At 47.2% G+C, this 20,033-nt stretch overlaps 1 protein-coding gene across 2 annotated transcripts in view; it reads left to right on the top strand.

The window, feature by feature from the left end:
• The first annotated feature begins 737 nt into the window (after positions 1-737).
• The window catches only part of RASL12 (RAS like family 12), a 32,992-nt gene continuing 13,696 nt past the window's right edge, over positions 738-20,033 (top strand). The window contains exons 1-4 of one of the 2 annotated variants that reach the window (XM_030579115.1): positions 738-884; positions 5,975-6,031; positions 15,312-15,385; positions 16,942-17,132. In XM_030579115.1, coding sequence (XP_030434975.1) covers positions 767-884; positions 5,975-6,031; positions 15,312-15,385; positions 16,942-17,132 — 440 coding nt within the window. In that variant the 5' untranslated portion in view covers positions 738-766. The remainder of the gene's footprint in view (positions 885-5,974; positions 6,032-15,311; positions 15,386-16,941; positions 17,133-20,033) is intronic. The other variant, XM_030579116.1, reaches the window with a different exon arrangement.

The following is a 20,033-nucleotide window of genomic DNA, read 5'->3' as shown; positions in this document are numbered from 1 at the left end:
TCCTTTTCCGTGTGTTCATGGTGGGTTCAGTTGAGATGGGGTGGGTGGGGGATTGCACAAATACACAGCAAAAAACTTAACATGAATTTCTTTCCTGCAAGGAGGCACGTGTTGCGGGGAGACTGCGCATTGCAGGGCTGCTGCTTATTTAAAGGATGCAAAGAAATTGCACTCACGAGAATGATGGATTTTTTTTCGTGCTCCTTTCCCACGACACTTCACAGCCCTGATTTCCCAAGCCCTATTGCTAACTTTTTCAGGCTGGGAAGAAGTTAGTGGTGCCCACGACGGGAGGTTGGAAATGACAGGTGGTGCTGAAGATGAGTTTGCTGCAGAGAACTGGGAAGGAGTGAGAAAGAGGAGGAAGGGTGCCTGTCTCCCCAATAATGTACATCCCCCCATGCTCTTCAGTCCCGTTGAGGCAGAGGTGGGCCTGGGGGAGGGATAGCTCAGTGGTTTGAGCATTGGCTTGCTAAAGCCAGGGTTGTGAGCTCAGTCTTTGAGGGGGCCATGTAGGGAACTGGGGTAAAATCTGTCTTGGGATTGGTCCTGCTTTGAGGAAGGGGTTGGACTAGATGACCTCCTGAGGCCTTCCAACCATAATATTCTTGGAGTCTATGATCTGTTGGGGGTGATGGGGAGCTGGTGGGAGGATAACCCTCAGCACTTGTATAGCTCTGTAACCTGAGCTCCTCCCCATTAGGTGTGGTCGGTCTCCTTGTGATGCTCCCATGCTTTCTCCTTGCTCTCTTTGAAAGGCAAGAGAATGTCCTCGATGTTTGGCAAGCCACGGGCCACCCCCAGCACCACTGACCGTCACCTCCCCAGCCTGCTGCCAGAGTGCAACGTGGCGATCTTAGGATGCAGAGGATCTGGCAAATCAGGTGAGAAGGAAAGAGTCACCGAGAGAGAGAGAAAGATGCAGCTGGAAAGAGAGAGCCCCAGGGCTGGGCTGAGAGGTCTTGGGGTAAAACATGTTCAGCCTCATGGTTCATTTTAGGCAGTGTGGCCTAGTGGGTTGGGCATCAGACTGGGACTCAAGGGACGCTGGGTTCTATTCCTGACTCTGCTATGGAGCTGCTGGGTGATCTTGGGCAAGTCACTTCCCTTCTTTGTGCCTCGGTTTTCCCATCTGTAAAGTGGGGATTTTGATCCTTTATGAAGCACTGTGAGATCTACAGAGCAGTTGTTTTCAAACTTTTTTTTCTGGGGACCCAGCTGAAGAAAGTTGTTGATGCCTGCGACCCAATGGAGCTGGGGGTGAGGGGTTTAGAGTGTGGGAGGGGCTCAGGGCTGGGGCAGAGAGTTGGAGTGCAGAGGCGAGGGCTGAAGGGTGGGGCCAGGAATGAGGGGTTCAGGGTGTGGGAGGGGGCCAAGGATGAGGGGTTTGGGGTGCAGGAAGGAGTTCCAGGTTTGTGGGGGAGTGCTCAGGGCTAGGGCAGAGGGTTGGTGTGTGGGATGGGGTCAGGGCTCTGGGCTGGGGATGAAGGGTTTGGGGTGCAGGAGAGGCTCCTGGTTTGGGGGTGCCTGAGGGCTGAGGCAGAGGGTTGGGGTATGGGATAGGGTCAGAGCTCTGGGGCTCTGGGGGATGAGGGGTTTGGGGTGCAGGAGGGACTCCGGTTTGAGAGGAGGCTGAGGGCTGGGGCAGAAGGTTGGGATGTGGGATGGGGTCAGGGCTCTGAGCTGGGGCCTGGGGTAGGGGGTTGGGGTGCAGGAAGGGGTTCCAGGTTTGGGGGGGCTCAGGGCTGGGGCAGGGGATTGGGGCGTGATCCACGGTTTGTAAAACACTGCTAAAAAGGAAACGTGCTATATAAGTCCTAGGCCTTGTTATTATTTCCTTGAAGCTATGAGTGTAAAACAAGCAAGTGCTTTAACACTTTGCCCCGCTGCTCCACCTGGTAATAAATGGGAATTTACCATAGAGACTCAGCCTTGCCTTGGTCCTGGGCTCGCCCTGTGGTTCCCAGGCCTCACATGATCATGCCCAGGGAACCAAAAGCCAGCGCCCACTGGTACTGGAGGTAAGCATAGCAAAGTGCTGCTAACATGGCATTAGTTCACCGGAATGTTATGAAAGTGGCAGATCCTCACAGCTTCTATTGGAATAACATCAGTTGTGCTAAGGTGTCCAGGGGAGCTGTCTGGGTGAAATCAAATGCAATTCTGTAGGAACTCCCTTGCATTTGAGCATTCATCACAGGGCCAAACGTATCTCGCTGGTTTCACAGCAGTCATACCAGACACCCATGTGGCCCATACAGTTTGAAATGTGGCCCAGGAATCTTCCAGGTGAGGAGAGCTGCCTTTGGCAAACAGAACTTTCCTCATTCCCTTTGTCCTTCTCCAGATGGGTGAAACCCCACACAGAAGAAATTGTGATGATCAGAACTAAGGCCCTGATCCAACAAAGTGCTTACGTGCATGCTTAGCTTTAAGCACGTGAATCGCCCTATTGAAACCAACGGCACTGCTCATGCACTTAAAGTTACGACGTGCTGAAGTGCCTTGCTGGGTTGGACCTACAGCTCAAAACCTTTAGATTCTGTTTACTGTAACCATGATGACTGCATTTACACTGCCTGCTAATGCATAAACATAATCGGGTTTTCCTGTTGGCTACTGGTAGACTATGTAGTATGTAGCCAATTTTCCAGCAAAGCCTGTTCCACCATCCTACAGTTATTCTCACTGAAGTCAACACACATGCGCAAGGCAAGAAGGATACGGTTCCTGAAGAGGTTTCCTAGAACTCCTGGGGAAAGTTGGGTGAATCTGTAGTGGGAAATTCCTGCTCTCTGGAATGGCATTTTCTTTGTGTTGGCATTTAAGCAATTCTGACGAGAACTGAGTGAATAATAAATTTTGGTCCAATTTGAACTGAAATTAATATTTTCAGGGAGGTTTTCCCCTGAAAATAATCCACTTTGGTGCTTTGTTTTGGGTGGTTCCCCTCCCTCCCTTTTTTTTAAATGACCCACATTTCTAAACAAAATGCCATTTTGAATCGAAAAGTCGAAATGAAATGTTTCAAAATGGTCAGGAGAAAAAAAAACACTTCAACTTTTCCAGATTTTCTTTTACATTTTCTTTTTTCAGTCAAAACTATTATTCAAATTTGACCTGAATATGGAAATAATTTCAGAAAAATTATTCTGAACAATGGATTTTTTTCTCTATTTTGCTATTCACTGAAAATGTTTTGCTCTGTTCTAATTGTGATTAACTCTGATCCTCTCTGCCGTCCACCCAACCCCAAAGAACTGCAAAGACCTTAGACTTTCATTCATTCCTTTTGTTCTTTGAGTGAACTGATTCAAGTGACCTAATTTCTGCATCAACACAATGTTCCCGGTGTGAATTTTGACACTCAACTAGCTGTTACTTTCTGGCTGAAATGTCTCTTGCATTCTTTGAGAAAAGTGGGTATAGAAGTGGCTGCTCTTAACAGACTAGCCTGGTATGAAATTCAACCCATAACAAGCAGCAGAATGAATCTACTCAATATCAGGCTGGATCTTGCTCTCCTTACCCAGACAAAACACCCTTGGATTTTGATTATCATTTGTAGCACTGTGGTGCAAGGCATGGTGCAATCACATGCTAAGTGACGATACCGGTCCCAAACAGCTTACAATCTAAAAATCATTTTTAACTATGAGAGTAGTGACTGCAGGATCAGTCCCAAGTGCCTGATATATAATAGAGCTTTCTCCTTTCGTATATTATACAGACTATATGATACTAACCCTGTTATCTGCCTCCCTTTATATGGTGCTCTGCATCCACAGATTGCAAAGTGCTCTATAAAGGAGAGAAGCATCATTCTCCCAGCTCTACAGATGGGGAAATTAATGCACAGAAAGGGGAAATTACATGTCTAAGGCCATGCAGCAGAGCACAGTCCAAGCTGGGACTAGATCCGAGGTCTCCGGAGCGCTAGCCAGTGTCCTGTGCACTTGGTCACACTCTCTGCCATAATGGCTGGCAGCATGGTATAAAACGATGAGCAGTAGGTTGTGGGTGGCTGTGTTACATATGAGTGGCTGAGCCATGAGAGAGTTATGAAGGGCATCTCAAAGGAATGCCAGTAAACCCTTTGTAGTACCCACCCCACAGGTAATACGTAGGCTACCGAGCAGGAAAGCTAGTTGAGAGAGTTATCAACAATTTGATTGGGGGTGTGTTTTGTGTAACTCCACCTCCATAAAGCCAGAGGCCTTCGTACAGCAGGTCTGACCATGCAGGCCATGGAGAGGGAGGAGAAGAATGTAGCTAACACATCTGAAAATGCCCCAGGAGAGTTTTTTTTGAGCTCCAGGCTTGGAAAGGTGGTGGAAAGGTCCCATTTCCAGCCACAAGATGTCAGCCCCTCGACTTCTTACGAGTGCAGACTGAGAACTGCCCAGCCTGCACCGCACATGGCGAGAAAGTTGTGAGCAGCACAGAAGTGCTGCAGAAAGGCTGCCGTTCAGCCCCATTTAGGGTGACCAGATAGCAAGTGTGAAACATCGGGACAGGGAGTGGGAAGTAATAGGAGCCCATATAAAAAAAAAAAAAAGCCCCAAATATCAGGACTGTTCCTATAAAATCGGGACATCTGGTCACCCTAGCCCCATTCAGCAGAGCACTTAAGCACATGTTTAACTTTCCGCACCTGCTTAAGGGCTTGAGCCTGTGCTCTTTGAAGTCAATGTTCTGGCTCCTGTTCCCGTCAGCATTGCAGGGTCAGGACTCAAGAGCTTTGCCGAACAGGGATGGGATTGAAGGCAAAACAGGTGTTTAAGTGCATTGCCTAATCACAGCCTTTATTTGCTTGCTCTTGTTACATGGCAGGGGTCAGTATCTGCAGACTCCAGTGGCAAATGAGCAGAGTAATTGGAGGGTGGCAGGGGAGGAAATTCCACATTTGAAGGAAGAAGGGGTAGTTTGATTTTAAAAAATAAACAGCTGGTGCCTCATGGAGGGTTTGGAAGGGTAACATAAGGCCTGGTGGAGCTAGATTGGTAGGCAGGGTTCAGGGGAGCAGTCAGAAGTACATGATGACCACAGTTATCACATGGAAAGCACGGCCACTCATCTTCCATATGTTTCTGTCTGTACAATGTTGCATAAAGTAAATAAACATGAGAAAAGCCGTCCCATAATTTCTAGTTAATGCAAATGACTTTATTCTGCCCCAAGCCTCCCTATAGCTTTGCACTCAGATTATATGGAGGGCCTGTGGCTATGTCCTCGGACAACAAACGTCCAACTCAGAAATGCCAAATGATGCTGTGTTTTTCCCGGCAGTACCTACTGTGCATTTTAAACTCAGTTTGGTTCAAGCTGGCTGGGGCTAGGAAGGCCCAGTGCCATTATCTGGGCTGTGGTCAGTTGCAAGGTGTAAGAAGTTAGAACTGGTTTGGTTTTGACACCTGGCGATAAGAGAAACTTTGGGCTAAATCTTTCTGTGGGTGGGGTCGCTGGAGGAAAGGAATCCTGGAGCCGGATCCTCAGCTGGTAGTTATTGCTACAGTGCCATTGACTTGTAGACTTATGCCAGTCTCCATCAAGCTCAGTCGTCAGTGTCAGCGGTGGGATTAGAATGTAGAAGTTGTTGGTCCCAGTCCTGGGCTCAGATCCCATCTCTGAGAAACTCCTAGGGGAACTGTGTTAGTGAAATCGAATCGGTGATCCTTTGAAAGTGTGCTGCAGCTCAGCAAAAGTGAAATGAGTGTGTATAAATATACTGGGTAATAGTTTGTATCACTGCACAGATGGGAACTCTGGGACTAACCCTGAGGGAAAGAATATGTGTAGGGATGTTTTGATTTCATGAGCAGAACTAAACGGGCCCATGAACCATTTCTCAAGGGAGAGTTTCTCCATTTCCCTTTCCACGTGGAGGCAAGAGCTACTTGCTACTGGTGTGAAGCTGAGTTGCACAGACACGAACAAAACTGAGACTAAACAAACCTTGTTTCACCTTTTACAGCACTGACTGTGAAGTTTCTAACCAAGAGGTTTATAAGTGAATATGATCCCAATTTGGGTAAGACATTTTCTTTGTAGTGATTTTTCCCTTGGTTGTCATCTGCATGCCATTTCCTGGAACACTTGTGTGCCTGTTCTATTATTGCTGTGATTTAAAGCCAAGCAGTTAGTTTCTGCAGCTTTCTTTAGCTAGCTGGTACCAAGCTGGCCTTCTACACTGGCAGATGAGAAAACATTCTTCCTTTTTAAGTGGACAGTAATTTTTTCCTAAGTCTAGGTTTTCCATAAATATGGCATTTTGGGGAGGGGGGGCAGGGGAAGTACGGTACTTTGAAAACAACTAAACACTTGAGAAATATAAAACAATGAGAACTTAATTACGCTGAAAAATGCTGATTGAAACCCACTTTTCTCATATGTAAATCTCATTTTCCAGGCACTTTACATCGGTGCTTCCGAGTGTCATCACGTGTGCTGATGAAATTAGCCGCCTCTTTATTGTATTTCTAAGTGCTCGTGGAAATCATGGAAAACACCAACTTTTATTGTCTATCTCAAAAAATATTTATATACGATTCTTCCTCATTCTGTCCAACCATTGGTGCTTCACCATTCCTTGTTTGGCGATGTACTGCACTCCCAACTCTCTTGTTAGCCCTTTGGTGTCAGTTCTGAGTTCAGCAGTGGCTGGGAGGCAGGTTTGGGGGGTAAATCTGCTTTAGACTCAGAGTAAACCAATGGGCTTGACTCTTCCATCATTGTCACCAATGTGAATCAGGAGTCAATGGGGTTACACTGATGAGAGAGCAGAATCTGCCCCACTGGTTGTGGATTAGTGACGGGCACCATGGGTTGTTCTCATGATTTACGGTTGGTGTAAATAGGCATAGCTCTATTGGTGTCAGTGGAACTACAGTGATTTACACCAGTTCTGTTCTATTCTGTTGTGTGTAGGTTATTATACTGTGCTCATCGCTATGGTGTGTGTATGTCTTCCCGGAGGGCATTCAGTACCGTAACTAACGTCAGTCACACATTGTTTGTTCTCTCATCCTCTCACCAGTGGGAGAAATGTGGGCAGTGGAGTGTATTGTTTTGGTAGGGTATTTTCACTGTGTGTGTGCATGTGTGTGTGTGTGTTTGTGTGCGCACGTGCACGCACATAGCTATATATGGTATCAGAGATGGCAGATCAAAGAAATGCACTGCGCACTTGGAACGGAAAGTGGAGATAGTCCTCAAATCCTTGGGGAGTTCACTCCACAGTCTCAGACCAGCCCCTGGGAACTTCCTGTCTTCCTCACAGACAAGATTTACCCATATTGAAGAGAGCTCCATTGTGCCAGAGGAGCGAATAGAATAGATTATAATAGACTAGATCATGTGCTCCTTATTTGGTTAAGGAAAAAGGAATTATTCCTGTTCTCTTCTTGTCATTTCACCATAAGAGCTCCTTTGCTACTGGTTCTCTCAGCCCCAGGTACATTCCAGCTGGTATCTTGTTTTATGAGTCACATAAATACACTCCTGTGTGGGACAGCCTATCAAGGGAACAGGACCAGGCTGAGAAAGGCTAGATGACAGAAATCACAACTCTTGTCCCAGCAGGTTGACAAGAAGAGAAACCTGGATCTGTCATTACAGACAGCAGAGATAAGAAAAACAGCTTCCGTAGTTATGGAGGTAGCACTGGATTACCAGTCCGATTAATAACTCTAAAGGACAAAGCCACAACGAGTCCTGTGGCACCTTACAGACTAACAGAAATATTGGAGCATGAGTTTTTGTGGGTGAATACCCACTTCGTCAGACGCATGTATTCACCCACGAAAGCTCATGCTCCAATATTTCTGTTAGTTTATAAGGTGCCACAGGACTCTTTGCCGCTTTACAGATCCAGACTAACACAGCTACCCCTCTAAAGGACAAGATGATTTCAGAACTATTCCCTCTGCAGTCTTCCTCAGATAAACTTCCCAGTGAAAGCGGTGGGAATTTGGCTCTGAGCAAGGACTGTGGGATTTTGCCCAGCATTTGAGAGCCTTTTTTCTTATACTCATATTCATCAGCAGGGGCTGCCAGAGATATGTGCCCCTGTTACAAAGTGATCTTTCACAAATGGGGTAAAATTCCCCCTGCGCAGCAGGTCAGAACAAGGACTATGCACCATTTAAGTCCCTACCTCCTACCCCAACCCTGAGGAAAGAATAAAGGGACTTCTGCTGGTGAGAACTCCTAGAGAATCCCGGTTCCTTCATGGAATTCCTCCACCTAGGGGAGAATGGGCAGAAGTTGTCTTATTTTTGGTTTCTTCTAAATCTGCACCCAGATGTCTGTGAATCAGGTACAGAGGACAGCTGAAAAATACATTGCTGCCTGGAGTTCGTTGTGATGACATGGAAAGGCTTATGTTCCAGTGTTCGGCAGGACTGCGCAGTGGCCAAGCCCTTATTCCTGCCAAACAGAGCTGTTTGAAAATTCATAAAAGTTCATAACGGGGGAAAAAGAGTTAGAGACACTAGCAAAGCAATGTAGTTATTGCCAGACTGGATCAGACCATCTAGTCTCTACCTTGTCTTTGAAAGTGGCAACCACCACTGGCTTCAGAGAAAGGTGCGTGTACTCTGCAGTAGACAGTGATGGGATAACCTCTCCATAGGGAAAGTTTTTCCTCCTGACCCCCATTAGTTAGAGTTGGTGATGACCTGAAGCATGAGGGTTTATATACTTCACATCATTCTTCCTTTATTATCTGCTGTGTATGAATAATCTCTTGAAATCTGGATAGTGTATTTTCTTTCCTCACCAGGCTGCTCATCCTCTATCACAGGCATAAACATTGTCTTGTTATTGTAGAGTGGATCCAATCATGAATTTGGAGTTATTAATTGAGAATTTGTTTTATGCTCCTTGCCCTCTCCTCTGTTAAGAATGAGATGAACTTTAGAAACCAATATAAGGAGGCAGGAAAGAATTAGAGCAAATTTTGCACCTGCCGATCTTCCACAAACAAACTTCACACAGAACTGCCACCCTACACGCCACTCAACATTGCTCAAACAACACCAACACCTTCCATACGATCAAAGGGCTTTGCCACCCTCCCAAACGCTATTGGCTGCTATTCTATTCTTGCACAATGGGCCCCTCTTCTCGATTGCCTTGGCACTCCTGGGTTAAAAATGATAACGATTATCAATAATTCATAACAGTTGAAAATGTTCAAAAATGTTTCAGTTCCTGATCTACCCCCGCCATGTTTAAGGACCTCATCCGCAGCCCACTGATGTCCAGGGAAGGGCTCAGATGAAGTTCAATCCACTTTTGAACACTCTCTAAGCCCCTGAGTGTAAACCCAAAACACTCATTCATTTTAATGAGCTACCCAAGAATAGAGCAAAATTTGGCTTTAAAGAACCAGCCTAGAACAAAGCTGATGGTATTACAGATGGAAATGGACATTCTCTGTAACAAAACCAAGAGAGCAAATCTCGGTCCTGAGCTATCATAAATTAGGAGTCACATCCACTGACCTCTGAGCTGTCCTGTGGCTAGAGACAGCACTCACTCAGAGCCCTCTTTACACGGGCAAAGGAGTTTGCATTGGAACAAAAGTGTGTGATCCAAAGCCCGTCAAAGTCAATGGAAAGATTCCCATTGATTTCAAAGGGTTTAGGTCAGGCCCTAAGAGAGGCAGCATAATTGCTTAAAGAAACAAAGCTTCCTAACATATTTATTTTCTTTCCCCTTAAGGCCTGCTCCAAAGCCAGGAGAAGCAGTGGAGAGATTCCCAATGGCTTTTGGATGTGGCCTATGTGTGTTTCAGTGTCTCAGCTGTGCACTGCTCCATCTGAAATTGCAAACTAGCAATTTGGGGAACGTGTTACCTTTGGTAGGAAACTAATATCCCAGAAATGAGCAGCTGATGCAGAAGTCCGGAGATAACTATATTTTGCAGTTACATGTTCTGGGCATTTTTTCCACGGAATCTCTGTTTTAGTAATTAACAACTATTTTTATGGGCCCAAATCCAGGATATCATAAGGAACTGCAAATGATTTATTGTGGCCATTAGCCAAGAATGCACTAAAGACCTAATAACTCAGCAACTTGTGTTCCTAAAAATCCTTTCCTCAGATCTTGTTCAGTAACTCATTTTCAAAGAAGGGAGAAGAGAAAGAAATCTCCCATCTTTTAAAGCCTCTCAAAAATGACTGTAAATATGTAGCTGTAGCAATTGCTGAACTTTCATAATTGTTATTTCACAAGTAATCTCTTCTTCCCCATGTCTCAAGAAAGAGGCAGCCATTGCAGCATAAGTTAACAGACAAGAACACCATCATGTCTCTGGCTCCTGATTCTGCATAGCTCTGCTTTTCTTACCAGATCAAACCTTTTCTGAACAGACCTGTGCAACAGCTGACCTATCTTCCCCTCTGTCAGAATATGTACATGTGCATTTGATCCATAGGTCCATTGTGAAATGTACACCCTTGATTTCCAGTTGAATTGGTGTCTTTTACCTTTACTGATGTCCGAGAGAGAAAATATATTGACGAGTTCTTGATTTGTGATTTTTGGAGAAAAATACTGAAGCTCTTGTCTATATTGTAATACTTAGCACTGGTAATCGTCACAAGGCTTTGGAGACACTGACCTGGATTCATTGCTGTGTTACTCCAGTTTCACACCAGTTTAATACTACTGGAATCAATGAAGTTACGCAAAACTGACATAAGGCAATAGCAAATCAGGCCTACTAGCTTTCCCACTCCTCCATGAGGTAGGCAAGTAAGCTTTATAAAGAATTGACTACTCTGTGTGTGTATGTGTATACCACTGCTTTGTACTGGATAGGATCAGAATTGCTTGACTGTGTCTCATATGCCCTCTATTGCTATCAGTTACAGGAGATTTTCCTATAGGTTGAGTGTGAGTGGCATTAGTGTTTGGAGGAGAAAGACTTGCAATCTATTCCTGCTGTCCGCATGAATTTTTGAGATGAGATGGCGTACAGCATAGTGACATCTCTACTGTGGTGTTAAGTGGCTACAGACTTGTTAAGAAAATTATTGACCCATTTTCCAGATGGAGAAATGAAGGCAGAAAGGTTAGGTGACAAGGCTGCTGAGCAAGTGTCAGGAATTCCTGATGTGTGCACCTGCACTCAGACTACTAGCCTGCAGTACCGTCTGGGTATGTCTACATAAGGATACAGATCTGCCACTGGCCTGGCTCAACTGACCTGGACTCATGGGGCTCGGGCTTCAGGGCTGAAAAATTGCCATGTAGACATCTGGAATCAGGCTGGAGCCTGAGCTCTGGAATCCTGCATCTACACAGCGATGTTTACTTCTCGGCCTGAGCCTCGCGAGCCCAGGTCAGCTGTCCCAGGCCAGCCATGGCCATGTCGCAGGCCTTTTGGAACTAGGGTGCTGGGACTGCAGCCGCAGTTTGGAGTAGTTTGCATCATATACACCGGGCTTACAGTTTGGTTCAATGGCTCTCAGCACCCCCACTATACAGATTGTTCTAGCACCCCCGTTTGTGTAGCAGGACTCTCTGTCTGTGCACATATGGAGTCCTGTGACAGTTACTACCAAGTACCTCTGCCTAGGAATGTTATGGCTAACAGAAGTCTGAACGTTAGTTAGCCAGAGGAGCTAGAATGGGCAAACTCTCCTAGCTGATTCATTTAGAGGAGATCCTACAGTACTCGCTTTCCTCCCTTCTTTTAACAGAATGTTTCTTTTCTGCCCTTTCCTTGTGACGTGTGCTGATATTTTGTTGCATGGAACAGTCTTGTCCTGGGCCATGAAACTTCCAGCCCTGGCAAACAGCGGCATGCAAACCTCTTTCCTTTGCTCTCATTTCTCAAAACAGAACTCATCAAAATAATTGAGATGTGAACTTGTAACCCAGGTGAAGTAAGATCAAAGTGCCTGTAGTGAGCTGCAGCCCCCATGCCAGAGATGTGTCATTCCTCTAATAAATGCACCACAGAGAAAGTTCATCAGATGAATTTATAGCGGAATTCACTTACATAAATCCCTTGCTATTGCCAAGTAAGCAACACATTAATTCTGAAATGGGTTAAACGCTTTCCAGTTCCGGTCTGAACCATTTATGACCGGATTTATTTTGACAGCTGACCTATGTATTACTCTCCTACTGTAGACTTGTTTGTTAAACCAGGTTTAGCAGATATGTCAAAATGTTTGTGTTTATGATTATGGGAAAACGATGGTTCTTACTCAACCTAAAAAGGAGATTCAACTTTTGGTTTAAGAGGGATGACTACTTAGCAGAAGGATACAGCTGAAGCAGGAGGTTATTTTCACTTGACACAGTGCCCAGCCAAGCTTCCAGTGAAAGGAAGGGACTTTTTCAATTGACTTTGATAGAAGCTGATTCGAGCTCCGAATGTGGAGGAGCTAGTGAATTCTACTGTGGCCAAAAGAAAAAAATAAAAACATACTAGTGGACTTCAGTGGAAAAAATGACCTTCAAATTGCCACTCAAAGTGCAGCAGCAGTCAAGAAAGCGAACAGAATGTTGGGAATCCTTAAGAAAGGAATAGATAAGAAGACAGAAAATATCATATTGCCGCTATATAAATCCATGATACGCCCACATCTTGAATACTGCGTGCCGATATGGTTGCCCCAGCTCAAAAAAGATATATTGGAATTGGAAAAGGTTCAGAAAAGGGCAACAAAATGATTAGGGGTCTGGTACAGCTTCTATATCAGAAGAGATTAATAAGACTGGGACTTTTCTGCTTGAAAAAGAGGCAACTAAGGGGGGATATGATAAAGGTCCATAAAATCATGACTGGTGTGGAGAAAGTAAAGAAGAAAGTGTTATTTACTCCTTCTCATAACTCAAGAACGAGGGTCACCAAATGAAATTAATAGGCAGCAGGTTTAAAACAAACAAAAGGAAGTGTTTCTTCACACAATGCACAGTCAACCTGTGGAACACTTTGCCAGAGGATGTTGTGAAGGCCAAGACTATTACAGGGTTCAAAAAAGAATTAGGTAAGTTCATGGAGGATAGGTCCATCAATGGCTATTAGCCAGGATGGGCAGGGATGAAGTCCCTAGCCTCTGTTTGCCAGAAGCTGGGAGTAGGCGACAGGATATGGATCACTTGATGATTACCTGTTCTGTTCCTTCCTTCTGGGGCACCTGGTATTGGCCACCATTGGAAGACAGGATACTGGGCTAGATGGACATTTGGTCTGACCCAGTATGGCCGTTCTTATGAGAAGCCAACCATAGAATGCACGTATAGTATGCAATGGCCCATAGGTACTATGGTGGTAGGTTGGTAAGTAGGTAGAAAGTCCTTGTGAGCTCTGTGGATTTTGAAGTATAGCCTACATTAGATCTTAAGGCTTGTTAAGAGCAATGAGTGAGCTGAGTGCACTGATACCTGATTTGCGTATGCAAATGCAGGTTGGCCCAGGCTACATAGGTTCGCATCCAATGTGCCATGTGTTGATTATGGATGCAAACACAGATGTGTGTGTGAAAATACAGCCTTTGTTTTACCTGGGAAAGGGGGCTCAGGACACCTGTGTGGCTGAAGAGCTTTGCGCAGATACAAAGGAGACTGAGGGATGCCAGCGGTGCTGGCCACCAAAGGCCTCATTGAGACAGGACTGTGGAGAAAGAAACTCACTGAAATTCTTTGGAGGTTGTTGTACCAATAAGGGGCTGGATCCGTGTCTACCACCAAGGAGCTCACAGGAGAAGGCAGATGCTGGGGGTGGAGGCTTCAGACAAGAGCATAGAAATCTCCCTGTTGCATCCCCTGATCGTGGGGCTCCTATATGCAGAGCCAGCCCTTCTGAACCAGGATGGAGCAGCCTCTGGGCTGCTCTAATTTTCACCAGCTCATGGGGCTGAAACCAGTTAGGGATTGGCACAAGATAGGGCCATGCAGACATGTCCTCTTTCCTTTCGTCACAGCCCACATGACAGCAGCAGGGAGGGCGTGTTGAAGGCATGTGTCTATGATTGGCTCTGAGCCACCAAAGGGTCCATTTTGAACTGGGACGATCCTCGTGAGACCAGGTTCTACAGCCAGCATCCACCTGCGGTGTGGCACAGTGTCCGTATGGGCCAGAGGATCTGGCCCAATGTTCTTTACAAGGAAACTGTGACGAGCTAGTGTCAGTAACATCCGTGGGCCAAAACCATCCCTGGAGTAACTGCCACTGCCTTCATTGGCATTACAGCTGGGTGACTTTGCTCCTGTGACCATCTCAGTCTGGTCAGCACTTTATAAATACCAACAAGCAATTAGAGTCCATCGTTTCCCAAGAATCTAGGAAAATGGGGGATGTTTCCATCTCCAATCAGACAACTGTCCAAATAGCTCTGTTTTCCAGACTCACTTCTGCCACAAGCCCCGTCAGAAACTAGCCAATCAACCAGCTTTAGGGGCTGATGGGAATAACTGGCCCTTCTTTTGTCTCTTTAAACACATGGCAAATGTATCTCAAGGTAACAACTGTATTGATTTCATTGTGTCTCTCTCCGCTGCATCCTTCATGTGCCACCTGTCTTGGAGGGTACGCTCTTTGGGCCTGGGACAATGTCCTTCTACATATTTGTACAGAACCTAGCACAGTGGGCCTTCGGGTCAGAGTAGGGCCCTTAGGCACTACTGTAATGCAGATATGAAATAATAGCAATGCTACAGGCATAACCATGGTCTAGTCAAATTATATGGCTAAGCTCAACACTGACACGTCTTAGTGCTTAAAACGATGGGAAGCGTGGGAGGTGTGCTAAGCAGTGAGGAGTAATGGCTTGTTATGCCTTTCCAATTCACCCACTGCTAGCAAACCTAGTGACTAGAGCCTTGTGATCAGTGCTGCTCTTCAGGGGCCAGAACCAGGGACTAGGCGCTGACTTTTATTTTTCCCCAGGGGTGCTCCACCCCCATTCCGCCCTGAGGCCCCCACCCCCAGTCTGCCCCTCCACCACAGCCACGCCCTTGCTCCGCCTCTTCCTGCCCCTGCTCCAACCCCTCCCCCAAGACCCTCCCCCAACTGCTACTCGCTGCTCTCTGCCCTCCCCCAAGCACCTTCCCCAGCTGCCAAACAGCTGATCGGTGGTGCTGCCGAACAGCTGTGGCTGGTGGGTGCTGAGCACCCACTATTGGTTTTCTGTGGGTGCTTGAGTCCCGGAGCACCCACGGAGTCGGCTTCCATTGAGTGGAAGATGTAAATACCTGGGCTGAGCCTTCATGGAGTGTGTGGCCCAGAATGTGAAAGGCTGTCGTCCCACCAGCTCCCCGCTCACAAGAACGCATCTGTATTGCAGAGGACACCTACATGTCAGAAGAAACTGTGGACCAGCAGCCAGTGCTGATGAAAGTGATGGACACAGCTGACCAGGTAATGGCCCAGGGCTTCTCCAGGGGATCGAAGGAGGAATTCTCTGTGCCTCTAGAAAGGATGGCAGGTTCCTGTTCCCCGTGGAGCATGCAGCAGAGTTCTCGATAGAACGGGGCAGAGACTGTGAAATGGTCTCTGCATGTTTTGCCGAGAAGTGTCACATTTCACCAGGGGTGAACTATGCCCCTGTGCATAGGCCGTTCTGGCCTGCTGCACAGGGGCCAATTTCATTCAGAATGTCGACCTCGTCATTAGAGAGAAAAGAAGCAAGCAGGGAGGTCAGAGCTCCAAGTAGCTGACTACGTGAATCAGATATTTGTACCCAAGCCAGTCGAGGGTAGGGTTTTATCCTGCTGCCTGTCACTGTGGTATCTGAGTGCCTTCCACATAAAAGTGATAGTTATAGCAAGATCCCTAGTGATTTCATTAAATCTCTGGTTCTTCTTCCTAGCTGGGGTGAAAACTCTGCTTGGGGTAGAGGGTTTGTATCTGTTGCCTAGGAGAGCACTGTAAGTAATAACGGTGAGATAGCTAAAGGAACCCAGTGCCTGGAGCTCACTGAAGTGCAAGAGGAGCTGGGCACTCAACTTCCTGAGGATCCTTGGAGAAACCTCCAGCCTGAAAGGGCCGCAACGGCACTGGGGCTGCTTGTCCCAGCGAGAGCTGACCGAGCTTTGGCCCAGGTGCTGATCTCCATTCCACAGAGTGCCCCCACTGAAGCAACCCCTCTCCAATCTCCCACTGCCCCCAGGGCAGGCTGTGCTGTCATTCGTTACAAGCCCAGGATAGCTGATTCACTTGTACGGTACATCAGCGATGTCTCTGCAGCGTGACACAGACAGTGACTCGCTTGTGTGTATATATTTTATTGTTTGTAGCTCAGAGAAGTGAGCTTTAAGCTTTAAGCCACCTGTGCATACCCTCCCCTCTGCTGATTTGTACTGTGTATGGTGTCCATATTTGGGGCATCTGGTCGCATCGGCTTAAGTAACTTAGAGGGGAGTCCTGGTGCTGCTGTGCCCTGGGACATTACGTAGATTTAATCTGACCCCTCTGCTCGCAGATAGTCCTGTCTCTCACGGGCCTGCTCCATGACCAAGCCTACACCAGTGCTCACTGGAGTCAGTGGAAAGATTTCCACTGGGCTTTGGACAGGCCCCCTGGAGTTGCCAGTCCATCCCAGAAGGCCTCCGCACCAGCTCTCCCTGCCACAAGCAGAATTTATTTGTTACAAAGAAACCCACTGATTAAATGACTCAGTGCAAAAGGCTGTCTGAAAGGCTAGTATTTCTGGAAGCCTGCCTGAGCGAAAACCTGCCGCCGCCACGGCGTGCTTTTGATTGCTCTGATTCGGGGGAGCATGAGCTGTTTAATATCATTGATTCGTTGCACAAGGAACTTTTTCATGCCAAACCAAGTCCGCTCTCAAACGGCCTTTTGAAATAGGCTTAGTTTTGAAACAATGTACAAAGCCCGAGACGAGCAAATGCCCCCAGATGGGCTCTGCTAGTGGCACCAGGGGCCTGTGATAATGCTGTCCTGTGTTACTCTGCTAGGACGTACCGGTGAACTGCGAGCGCTATCTCAACTGGGCCAATGCCTTCATGGTAGTCTACAGCATTGACAACAAAAGGAGCTTTGAAGGTTGTCATCAGTACCTGGATACCATTTCCCTCCACGCAAAAGGCATTCAGCACGATTATCCCATCCTCCTGCTGGGAAATAAGCTGGATTTGGAGCAATACAGGTAACAATCTTCGATCTGTGCCATGCAGAGGGGTAATGTTGCTTAGCTCAGACGGGCCTGTGGAGATGTGCTCTATGCTGACTTTAGCCTTTCATTTATTTCAAATTTCCCCAAGCTAGCCCCAGAGTCCTCTCTTCATGTGCAGAAGGGCAGCGACAATGCAAGCTTCCCTGGCAAGGTAGCTCACCTTGATCTGGAGGGGACAAGGGAGTTTGGGCTCCAGCCAGGCCTGCATGTCTCTGCTGAGAAAAGGGGACAAGTTAGTGCCGATGATCGTGGTGATTCTGTGACGTGAACATCTGTTCACCAAGCTCTGGACTGAGCTGTGAGATTATATTACACCAAGGCGCAGGTTGTTTCTCCTTTGGAATTGAACTCGCTTTTGGGTTGAAAACTGCAGCGAGGAGAATATGTTTGGCTGAATCCCAGGGATCAGATGCTGCCGTCCTCACTCATTAATTGTCTTCTTGAAGTCAGTGAGTCTTGCCAAAGGGCTGGAGGAGCGGCTCTGATGTTAATATTTGGGGGAGGCTCTGAAAGCATGAACGCTTTACTGGGGCTACATGTGAGATTGTCATTTCTGATGATTTTCTCTGCAGAGAAAGGAGGACATTTAGCTGCATAGTTGACATAGGATTGGCAGCCAGGCAGGTAGATGTGTGTTTATTCTGTTAAGGTGAACTGAAGGGAACACATATCACTGTCACCCGCTGAAGAACTTGCAGATGTGTGTGTGTGAGGTGGGGCGCAGCTGGTCAGCTATTGGGGCTTAACTCCTATGAGCTTCAGAATGTGCATCCTGCTAGCTACTCCCTGAAATGGCTGAAGGGTTTGTTGGTTTACAGTAGAGACCTTCTTAAATGGCAGATCTGTTTTACAAATGAAGCAGAGCCATTAACTTCTATTAAATGCCTTCTTTATTGCATCCGAGGGCCTATTCTCTCTCTCTCTCTCTCTCTCACACACACTCACAAACCCCTATCTGACTCTTGGCTGTCATTATCCTGTTGTCCCGCTCCCTCTGCCCTTCCTTGGCCGGATGGCGCTGCCCGTTGTAGGGATGCACCCACTGATTCAGTTCCGGTCGCTCTGTTGTTCTGTAGCGCTAAGCTGCACAATCCAATTCTGAATCTTTTATTCATTTTCCCCTAGTCCCTGATTGCTGGCTGTGGGTGTGGCGTGAGGACACCTCTTGCTCTGTGTGACCTTGCCTCCTGTTCTGAATATTTCCCTCCTCCCCACTCTTCCCTGCCCAGTGTCCGCACTGGCTGGAAGGTGATTTGCTTATTTTGAGGTTGCTGCTATTTTTAGCTGGTTTTTTTAGGCTGCATTGTAACAATGCATTTGAACCCGCTCCAGCTCCTTGTGTTACATTGTCGGACTCCCCTGCCTCCTTTTCTCAGAGCTCTTTATCCTGTGGTTCTCTCGGCAGGGGCTAAATGCTTTTGATGTGTTTGCCTGGCCTTGCATGCTACTCTGGGCCAATACTTTAGAGAATACCTCTCCACTTCTTGCTCATACCAGGGTCATGTGATTAGAAATCCTGGTGGCGCCAGTGTCTGTTCCAACCACAGGGACCCATTGCACACACAGGGAGGGGTTTCACATTTTTCCTGTTGAACTGATTAAAGCTGGAAGGAACTGCAGGGTGTCCCCTGTGCCAGCCTCCCCCCTCCTTGTAAAGCTGACAACAATAACCTACAAGTAAATCCAGCCTGTTACTGGAGACCTCGCTCTGTTTGCCAAGGTAAGCAGCAATCACAGCTGGAGCTTGCAAAGCTCCCTACCAGCCTTTTGTGAAGTCCAAATAAGCCCCTGTCACAGATCTACTTGAACACCTCCTCCTGGGTACCCACCAGGCTGCACCCACCTCTCCGAGCCCCCAGAGTCTGAACAGAGTCCAGGCACTGTCCCTGTCTCGAGGTCCCTAGGCACGCTCTTGGGGTGCCTCTATCAAGCACCTGACAGCTTAGCTCCTGCAGTCTGACTACCTAGACACTGGGACAAATGCTGACCCCTTAGGATTCTCCACAGTTTAGGCACAGCCTTTCCCAAAAGCCCAGCTGTATGGTGTTCTTGGTCCTCAGATTAACTTTTCAAGGGCTCGCACGCACGCACACACACACACACACACACGCACACTAACTAACTACATGAGATTCCAAACCACTGTTGCTTTTTAATTGCACGAGAAATACATAGTGCTACACAAACATAAACCCTACATGCATTTCCCTCCCTCAGTTTCCGCAACACTTCAGAGCATTTTTCGGGCTGGAGTCAGGGCCCTCGGGGGGTGTTCAGGGTCTTTCTGCTACAGCACCTGGGTTGTGTTCCCAACCCTGGAACACTCTCTCTCCCCAGGTCAGCTTGCTTTGGTCCTGCAGTTAACTGGGCCCTCTCTGTTCCGAGAGCACACCCGTCTCTTCCCCTCTCCTGCCCCAGAAGTCCTGGGTGAGTTATAAGAGTCTCCCCTCTGGAACCCCACAGGTCCTGTGATTTTTAAAAGCATCAGCGCTGGTGTTCTTTTGTCCTGTCTTTGGGGATTCTACCCAGCAGGTCCAACTTTCTCTCAACATCTTGCCTCTCTGACCCATAACCACCAGCTGTCTCCCCATCCCCTTGGATGTTTCTCTTCCCCCTCGTTTCCTCATCTGCTCCCTGAGTCTCAACAGGTTCCCCTCACCCTCACCCCTGCTGTCACCAATGTGACGACACCCCTGCAAGGACTGAGCCCAGGCTGTCTGGATCTGAAAACACAAGCTGCCGCTGCTTGAGTTAACAGTCCAGATCTGAGAGTTTGGTGGCAGCTGCATAAACCTCTGTACATGCCCTAGCCGCAGGATGTGGGGTGGGGACACAGAGATCACAAGTTACACCAGCATCCCACAGACTCCACTG

Source organism: Gopherus evgoodei, chromosome 10, assembly GCF_007399415.2.
Source record: "Gopherus evgoodei ecotype Sinaloan lineage chromosome 10, rGopEvg1_v1.p, whole genome shotgun sequence".
NCBI lineage: Eukaryota > Metazoa > Chordata > Testudines > Testudinidae > Gopherus > Gopherus evgoodei.
This window is presented reverse-complemented; position numbering and strand designations above follow the sequence as displayed.